General features: G+C 31.9%; 1 protein-coding gene across 1 annotated transcript; it reads left to right on the top strand.

Annotated features, from left to right (window-relative positions):
* The first annotated feature begins 756 nt into the window (after positions 1 to 756).
* On the top strand, positions 757 to 3,349 carry LOC112528318. Its single transcript, XM_025139319.1, has 5 exons — positions 757 to 976; positions 1,059 to 1,154; positions 2,222 to 2,347; positions 2,854 to 2,893; positions 3,058 to 3,349. The coding sequence occupies exons 1-5, from the start codon at positions 845 to 847 to the stop codon at positions 3,126 to 3,128; spliced, it is 465 nt and encodes a 154-aa protein (XP_024995087.1). The 5' UTR covers positions 757 to 844; the 3' UTR covers positions 3,129 to 3,349.
* Positions 3,350 to 10,394: the final 7,045 nt, after the last annotated feature.

The following is a 10,394-nucleotide window of genomic DNA, read 5'->3' as shown; positions in this document are numbered from 1 at the left end:
ACTTGCACCTGATTCCTATTTTGGAAAACCAACTTGCAAAATAATTATAGAAAAATAACTAAAATTCATTTCTTTTCAAAAATTAATGCAATAAAATATATTTTTCATTTCAAATATCGTTTTTTTAAATTCAGATATCAAATTGAAGATTTTTCGAAAAAAATCCAAATTATCACGATAAAAATTATTTTTTACTAATGCAATAAAAAAATTAATTTAATAAAAAAAATTTAATTGATGCAATAAAAAATAAATATTAAATATCACATTCAAGATTTTTATATCTAACCAATATGTGTCAATATTAAAGTTTAAATCAAATTTGGCAAATCCAACCAAAAGTTTGATAGAGACCCTTAAATTATCTGTTACATGTTCAACAGATCAATCAGACCCTTAAATAAACAAAAAGTTTGATAGAGACCCCTAAACGACGATTTTAAAAGTTGGTTCCCCAAAATAGGAATCAGGTGAAAGTTGGTTCCATTTTGGTATAATTTTTCCATTTTTCTATAATTATTTTGCAAGTTGGTTTCCCAAAATAGAAATTAGGTGCAAGTTGAATCTCCAAAATTATAATTTTAAAAGTGGGTTCTCCAAAATAGGAATCAGGTGAAAATTGGTTCCCAAAATGATAATTTTGAAAGTTCGTTCCCTAAAACAAGAATAATGTAAAAGTTGGTTCCATTTTGGTGCAATTTTCTCTACACAGTACAAGGACGAATTTGTAAAAAAAATTAAGTTCCAATGATTTTCATAACTTTCAAAACCCTTGGCATCGCAACCTCCCGCTTTCGCATTTGAGCACACACGCAGTGACGCATTCACACCAAAGAGGGCGGAAATGGGGTACGAAGGCGACCACCACCACCATGCCGTCGACGGACTGGTAAACTTGTTTACCAAGGCCAACCACGATCTCACTGTAGTCAACAACCGCCTCGACAAGGAGTTCCGACAGATCTATCCTGATAACGTAACTTGTTCTTCCTTTTCTCGGGTTTAGTTAAATGAAGTTTTCAAATTAGTTATGTCTGCATCCAACTTTCAATTTGCAGGCAAATCCGATGAAACTTGTGTCTAGGATCAAGAAAATCCAAGATGAATTACCATCTCTAAAAGAGCAATGCCAAGAATTACTCTCCGCCAAGCAGGTTAGATGAAAAAAAAATCTAATTTAAGTCGGTTCTCTTTTGCTTAACCTAAAGCTGGGTTTCTGGTTTGTTAAGACCACTAAATTCACCGGGTCCTGTTCGTAAAGTAATCGATATAAAATAAGTCGATAAATATGATAAAAAGCTACTGTCATTCAGCCACTACCAACTAGTTGCTAAAGCTTAGGCTAGAAGTATTTATCCTAAGAAACAATTTCTTAGAAGAACAATTATTGCTGAAATTGACCTCTTAGAAGAAAATTTCTTGTGGGTTAATTTGTGGTATTATTATATATTGTTTGTGATATGTGTGCTGAAATGATGTTATATATGTCCATGGTCAATGTGTAATTACAGTAAAGGTAGCCAAAAGTATCTTTAAGAAGATTCATTTAGTGCAAGAGAAAAGAAGATATAGAAGTTGTGTCTTCGGCCAATGAGTCTTGAATTCATGAATCATGACTATGCCGTGAATTTCAATGTGGAGTATTAGATAGGGGCGTCTTATAGACCCCAAAGGTTCGCCTAGCGGATAAGGCTTGGGACCTTGGTTTAAGAGATTTAAGAGGTCTCAGGTTCAAATTCAACCATTGTTATAACTTGTAACCTTTTAGGGCCATCTCATAGAGGATAGTTATTCATAGCAAGACATGCATTATGCTTGCTTAGTGAAGATTTTGTGAGAACTCGTATGTATTCTCTTCTGATTGAAATTAACTGAAGTATACAACTTATTATATACTTCATCAAGAAATTTATACTAATGTACTCTTTATCATGGATAACAATCTGTGGAATTTGGGTAACTATCAACACTCCCCTCAAGTTGGGTTGTACATATTGTGCATGCCCAATTTGTTGCATAATTCTTCAAAATTCAATCCTTGAAGAGGTTTTAGTTAGAATATCATGATCCAATACATTGCATCCATATGCTTCTACACAGCATTGTTCATGAACCGACAACCAAACTTGCTGCAAAATCTATATCAGGACAAATAAGTCTCCTTACAAGACTGTATTTGTACTAGAACTAAATACAATATTCCTTGTTGATTGTGTTGTAGGATTTGATTGACAAAGCAAGGACAACTATAGTTGGGAACAGAGCATCACTGCGAAGGTTGCAAACTTCCATGGGTATCCCCATCATCAGTGATTCTGACGATCCTGCTTATACGAACTTTAACGAGGTGATGCTTAATTTGCTCTTATTTAAAGGCATGGATATGCATTTTAGTTTCTCTTGATTTATAAAAAAAAGAGAGACTGAAATAAAAACATTGTTATATCTATCAAGTTTCCATGGTTGTGTTTTCCAAGTTGTGCTTATAGATTTTGCACTATTTGCCAGTGAACAACCTAAATTTATGATGGCAATATATCCCATGGCTGGCTGCAAAACAGTGATGATTAAAATTTTAGGTGGATGTATTTGTTTCTGCAAAATTTTCAACTCTCACCAACATATATTTCAACCCACAGATTACATCTGTGATTTAAGAACCAAAATTTACTTAAAATAGACCATGAAAAGGAATTGTTGAGGGATGGATCCACCTAGAATCTTGGCAACTGTTACACTTATGTGTGGTTGGTATTTGGGGCTTAACTTGCTACATTTTTTGTTTCTTGAATTCTTTTATGTTGAAAAATAATGTTAAGATCATTTATTGACATATTTGAATATGATAAACAGGTTATTGATGAATGGACAGTGCAAGTGAGATCCAGAACAGGTAATGAAATCAAACCAAACAAATCCAGTAAATCTCGCACACAAATTGGTATTTTAGGTTCAATTGAAAACAAACGACACATTTGTGTTGTTTTTTAACTTCAAATTTTGATCAAGTTTTTGTTTTTGAAATTTCTGGGAATTATAAACATTTTGTAATTGCAGAAGATGAGATTGATGAAGGTTCAGAGGACATTAATAGGATGCTCTTCTCAGCAATTGTTCAAGGTAACTGAAATGGATGATGGTGCAAATACTTATGCATGTATATTTATAGTAAACCATATCAAATGGTACTCGAGACTCTTAAATATTTATAAAGTCTTTGCAAACGGATATTTTAAAAGTTCGTTTTCAAGATAGAAATCAGGTCAAAGTTGGTATCATTTAGACGTAAGACGGTAGGCTTTATGTCATTTTCTATTTTCCATGAGAGGGACTTTGTCAAATTTGAGTAATTGCGACCATAAATTAGATTTTTTTAATTATATAATATTAATATATGACAAATACTTATGTATATATTTCATCTTTTAATACTTAGATTTTTGATCTTTTGGAAGGCTGAACACAATCAGTTAAGCCAATTACCTGTTGATGAGATTTGAATCTTATGGATTTAATTAAAAAGATTACAGGTGGATATAGATATAATGGAAAAAATCCAAAAGTAAAATTAATGAATCACAAATATTTAACAAAAAAAATACAAGATTAGCAGCCATGTTTGTGACATCAGTGTCTTAGTTATTTCCAAATTATTCAATACATAGAAATTCATCATATTATTATCAAATAAAAAACACAAATTTCAATCATTTATAAAAACATGTGATCGGATAAAAACATGTAACCATCTTAAAAATTCATATAAGAACATATGTTGTAAGAGTGAATATCTGCAAACGATTTATTATTATTTTTTTTTAAATAGAGAATCGAAAGTTATAATTTTTTAAAAAGAATTACATTTAATCATAACAATTTTTTATTTTAAAGATTTTAATAATAAATATATTATTAAAATATTTTTTAACTTTATATCCAAATGCATTTAAAAGAAAACTTTATTTAAAATAATAACAATTCAATATTGTTAGTGAAAATGATTAAAAATATTAACTCTTAGAACATCAAGTTTTAGAGAATTTTTTGAACTTAATTTTTTTTTTTAATTTCATTTTAAAGAACATTATAGAGAATAAAACCCTTCTATTTTCTCTATTTTAAAGAATATTATAAGTTTTATCTTATAGGAGCTCCGGATGGGATGTGGAAATTCAGATAATGGGCCCAATCTCAAAGGAATGTGCAATGATTCATATAGATGGCTAAAATGGGTCCAGAACTAGGATCGGGTCTGGGACCGGTTAAATAGGTTCGATTTTTTCCGAAAAGAAGATCAAGTTGTTATAAATTATACATTAAGTTTTCAGTATGTCTACAAGATTTTCAAACTTCTTTTAAATCTTTAAAAAAAATGACTTCTTGCAAGTTTTTGCAAGTGTTCCCACAAAAGTTGAACCGGTGGTAAAAAAAACACTACTTTTTTTTACCCTAAAAAACCCATCAAATTATCCTCACAAAACTTGAACCTGTGGTAAAAAAAAAAAGTATTTATAGATTTACCAACAACCCCTTTCCTTTAACTTTGGAGGATGACGTAGATTTCATGTCAAATACCTATTTGTTTAGAATTTTAACAAAATAATATACGTATTTATTTAAAAAACCTAACAAACTTTTTTTTATTATTTTTTGATAATTAAATTGTTGAATTTTTTTAATAAATAAATGAACTTTGTATTTTTGGATTGATTTAGTTTTTGACATTTTTTTCAATAAACAAACCATTGAATTTTTAAAAATTGATTATTTATATATTTTTAATCTAAAAAAGTTAAAAATAATTGGCTAGAAAAAAAAATCTAAATTAGTTTTACCATTTTCAAATAATAAGTCATTCAAACCCCATGTGTCCATTGTCATTGCTCTCCCTTGCGCCTCTTGCAGCCTCCATCGTTGCTTGTTCTCCATGTTGATATCACGCTTGTTCGCCTCTACCATCGGTCTTCCTTTTTTGATCAGTTTTTTTATATTTCAATTCTCCCTCTTTTACAACAATGTAATGAAGTACGTGTAGATAAATAAAAAAGATGTATAATCGGGAAGAAAAAAAAACTACCAAAAAGAAGAAGACTGAAGACAAGGCCAATGACGGTGGTAAAGAGTGGATGACGATGGGGATGTGAATGGGTTACGCGATAACGTTAAGTGTAAAAGGTTTGAAAGACATAAGGTTTAAGAATTATATGAATTTCATAAAGAATCTATAAAAAACATTGCAACAAATATTAAAAGATCAAGAATCTTGAAGAAACAAGAAAAGGGTTTCAAGATCTTAATTACATATGCATGATACCAAGAACCAAATACAAGAATTAATTCTAAAAACCTTTCAAGAAACATGATCTTCGGACTCAAAACAATACGATTCCCTACAAATTATAAAGAATCCAAGGTTACAAATTAATCACGTTGATGATCACCGGCCGGCGGTACATTGCTGGTTAAATCGGCAGAAATCCAAAACGGCCCACTGGCACGACTAGCCAGCTCCGGTAAACCCTCTGCAAGAAGCATAATTTCCAACGGCCTTAGCGACGGCAATGGCTGTGGAGGATCGGAGTTTGTTGATGAAGACGACTGATCAGATCGAAGGTGAAAATTTAGATGGAGGACGGTGTTAGTTGACTGCTGAGAGAACGGTGATCGATGCTGTATACGGAGAATATGGGATCTCAATGGGATAGAATAAATCTTGGGCTTTTCCGGCGGAAAGACACGGCGGCAGAGTGGGCAAGTGTTGTTTCTTGAGAACCATGGGAGGATACACTTGCGGTGGAAGATGTGGTGGCAATTTGGTAGCCGGAGAAGCAGGTCTTGGCAGTTGAAATCGTCCATGCAGATGGCACAAGTGGTGGTGGGAAGGGTTTTTAGAAGGGAACAGTTGGCGGTGATTTTGCATAAACGGCGGATGAAAGCAGCGGCGGCCGGAGTCGACATCTGAAAATCGCAATTTAGTTTGGTATGGAATTGGAGGAGTTTAGTATTTATGGTGAGAGTTGAAAGATTGAGAAAGGAAGCGTGTATAGATATAATATACAATGAATCTGTGGAAATATATATATATATATATATATATATACATGGAAATAATCACATATATTTTGTGATTATTACATGTAATTATACATATAGAATTGTATCTTTGATGTTATTTACACATTTTTCATGTAAAAGTGTGTTACAACGGTTTGGAAATCGACTCATTCTAATGTTGTTCACAAATCTTATATGAGTCAAATTAGTATTATTTTGTTATCCGATCCGACCCAATTAACATTGGACATCCGAACCATCCAAATCTAATGGATGATTGGAGCGGATCGGTTCCATCTATTGAATTTGGATTGGTTCGGATGTCCAATGTTAATCGGATCGGATAACAAAATCTAACATCCAGTGGATAATTGGATCGGATTGGATCAATCTAAATCCATTGAATTTCAACTGATGAACACTTCTAGTTAAAATTGGTTTGTAATAATTAATTGTTATCTATTAGGTTCGTCCAATCTTTTGATCCAATACTCTACCAATTATTCATATATTTTCTTAAGTTATTATTAAAAAACAACGTACATACATATCAACTAACAAAATATTGTAAAATGTTAATAATTATATATAGTTATTAATTGGATGATGGTTGGATGGGAAATTGGATGATGGTTGGATTGAATCGGTTCGGTTTATTGGATGCTGGACTGTCATCCAAGAACCGACCGATCCAATTTGAATGTTGAAATTTTTGAATCCGATTCAATTTATCGGGGTTCATGTGTTCTCACATGATATAGAGTCAAGTTCTACCACTCTGTGGACTCGACAATTTGCGGCAGTACTCGTCTAGCCCTTGCACCTACCTCTCATTCGTTGGAGCGGACGTGTTGGAGTCTCGCCTCAGCTAAACTTGGATATTTTCTTCTCAATATATGTTGGAAGCCTAACCTTTTTAACTAAAGGTCGTCAAATGGACCAAAAATGAAACAAAATGGCAACCATAATGACCAAAATTATAATTAGTTTAAAAGAGATACTAAAATTGATAGCCAATGACAACCATAACAGCGAAAGTGTAATTTACTCTTTATATTGAATATACTCAATATAAACGTATGGGGAATATCATTGATGTATTATGCGTTACTAAAAACATATGCATATGCACAAACACAAATCGGAGAAGAACCAAGTCCATGAGCAAATATGAGTCTATTATCGCTATATCAGTGTATAAAATGAGATTGTTTATAATACCTTAAACTAAATAAAAAAAACTCAAAATCGTAACTCTAATCAAACCTCTAAAATTGTGTAAGATCTTCGATGCAATTGAGAGTTTGAATTGGGTAGAAGTTCAAGGACGATAATCCTCAAATTTGATGTCATATTGTCCTCGTTGTCACTTCGTCAACCGCAATGTTGTTTCTCATTGTTAGAGAAAGAAATGGGCTAAATCAGGGTAGTGGCGGAGAGACAGGGAGCAGTCTTCCAATTTGTGAACGGGAGGGACGTGAGAGAGAGGCAACAAAAGGTACTGCAAAATTTAAAAAAAATGAGTTTTGATATTGATGTATGTAAGAAAATTAGTAGACAAGGATATAGTTAGTAATATATATATATATATAGGAATGTAGTTTAGCTTCGAAGTAAAATACGGATTTAGATGGCCAAAACTCGATCTTGGGCTAGGCCAATCGTTGATTCCCTTTTCGTAACCGGTCCTCGTCCCAACCAAAAATCATGGTCTGGTCTCCACGTATTTTAACCAATCCCTATAACCGTCATAGTCTCGACCCTATTTTTTTCAAAAATCAATTTTGAACGTATAAAAAATCTTGTTTAAAGATTTTCTTTTGCACAATATTTTATTGAAATATTTTAAAATCTCTAAGTGGGTTATTAAAATGCATTTTGAAAATATTTTTTCAATTTTTTTTACATAAAAATGTTATAAATGTTTTTATAATTGATTTTTTGAAATTTGATGCTTAACTATTTTACAAACTTCGGAAAATGTCAAAGGAGAACTTAAGAAAAAAACTTATTAAAAAACTTGAAATTCTTATAAATATTGAAAAACATGATATATAATTTATAAATTTTTTTAAATCGGGCCTATGTATAATGGATTAATGGTCTCAAATCAAACCGTGATTTGCCTAGAAAAACATAACCGGTCCGGGACTACCGGTCCCTACCGTCCCGGTAAGCTGAGTTGGACTGGACCATTTTGGCCATCTCTAGACTAGACCTATTTTAGCCTATTGAGGCTAGGATGAGTTATGATGAGAAAATAAATTATGGTGAGAATCGTAAAAATATATCTTCATCATTGGATCAATCATATTGAATATCAACAATAATGAGGTGTACTGTATCGATTCCCTTTTAAACCGCAATTCATATATGAACATAAGATTAAAAATGATCACGAGTTTAAATCTATTTTTACACTTCTCATCATAATTTTCATCTAGAGCTAATCATTTGCGGGCTTGGGTCGGACCCGAGCAGGACTTGACCTTTTTTTTTGCCCAACAGACCTAATATATTAAAACCAAACCCGTTTTTATGAGCTTGAAAATTAACCCATACCCGTCCCATAAACAGGCCAGGCTTGTCCACGGGCTAACGACTTAAAAATTTGTTATATTTCCATGAAAACAAAACTTATATAAAATTACAAGTTATGTGAAATAATTTAAAATACATAACAATTTTTTCAACTTAAAATTTGATATAAGTACATAACAATGTACATATTTTAGAAAGAAATTGTTTCACTAAATATGAAGTATTAATAAAGAAAATGACTGAATGAGAGAACAATGAATTGATCAATTGAGGCAATTATATTTTTAAATTTAAGATTAAAAAAAAATGTTATTATCACGAGTCATAATTAAATAGGATTTGAACTTTATTTGGAAATTTTAATTATAAAAGTTAATTATTATAAAAACACTAGTTGTGTACCCGCGCAATGCGGCGGAATACAAAAAATTGACTATAAATTGGAAAAAAACCATTTTGCATAAATACGAKATTCCAATTGAAGTTCAAATACTTTAGATGGCAATCTCATTCCATGTGGAATATTAGGGATGTAAACGCTTAATTTTCTCACCTAGTGATGTACTCGAGTAATGAGACAGTACATCAAATTCAAATAAATATATGCAAGAATGTGAGAATAAAAAGAGAATAAATTACCATTATTGCTATGTGAGAATAAAAAGAGAATAAATTACCATTATTGCTTTGAAATACATACTTCCTTAGGTAAAAAAACATTTAGTGGTTGTTTGACAAACGTTTTACCGAGTACCATGTTCACCCAATAAAGTGAATGATACCTGATAATAGGGGTGTAAATGATGCAAGTCGAGCTCAAGTATCACTATACTCGACTCGAACTTGAAACTCAATTTCCAAGCTCGTACCATTTACACCCCTACCCGGTAAGCCCAACAATAGTCTTCACTATCTTTTAAAACATAAATAATCTTCACCGTCTTTTAAACTCCAATTTCCAAATTTAAGTAAAAAGCAGACCAACTCTAAAACCAAAATCYATAAAAACAACCCCAAACCAATTGGTTCCAGCAAACACTGAAATTGATTTGTTGAAACCAAGATTCTAAAAACAACTCAAGGAATAATTGGATTGATCCAAGGAAGCTAAAATTTTGTTTACTCTAAGAATGAATGATGTTAAGGAACCTCATAGGCTAAAGGCAATGAAATTTACAGGCTAGTTTAAAGTCAAAATAATAATTTATATGAACAATAGACCACCTCAATGTTTTCACAACTTGCATCAAATGTATATTCTCCAWAATGATAHCATAKCCGATAATTGCCTTAACTTCATATGCACATTGTTGGAGATCAGTTGAGTAAGATGCAGACAAATTCAATGATTCATTTAGCAATTGCCACTGCAAGAAGAGAGCGATACTCAGAACTCTAATATAGTAATTGGTTGTTTATTGTGAATGAACAATTAATGAAAAGTTAGTTAGTGTTTACTTACCTCCGATAACATATCTAATATGATATTATTGACAATTCCCGATGGCACTCACCTTCGATAGCATATCTAATTTGATATTATGGACAATTCCTGATGACAAATACCTCCGGTAGCAAATCTAATATGATATTATGGCACTTACCTCCGATACCATATTCATAAAGACACAAATATAGAAAGAAGAAGCAAATTTATGTGTTTTTTAAAGAAAATTTATGCCATATTAGCTCAATAAGGCATGATTGAGACTCAGTGTCTTTTGTTATTCTACCAGATGTAGTCAAATACATACCCGAGGAGGCTTTCTTTTGGTAAAAAACAGTCCTGTAAGTCCAAG

Source organism: Cynara cardunculus, assembly GCF_001531365.2.
Source record: "Cynara cardunculus var. scolymus isolate 2C chromosome LG 15, CcrdV1, whole genome shotgun sequence".
In the NCBI taxonomy this organism is placed as follows: domain Eukaryota; kingdom Viridiplantae; phylum Streptophyta; class Magnoliopsida; order Asterales; family Asteraceae; genus Cynara; species Cynara cardunculus.
This window is presented reverse-complemented; position numbering and strand designations above follow the sequence as displayed.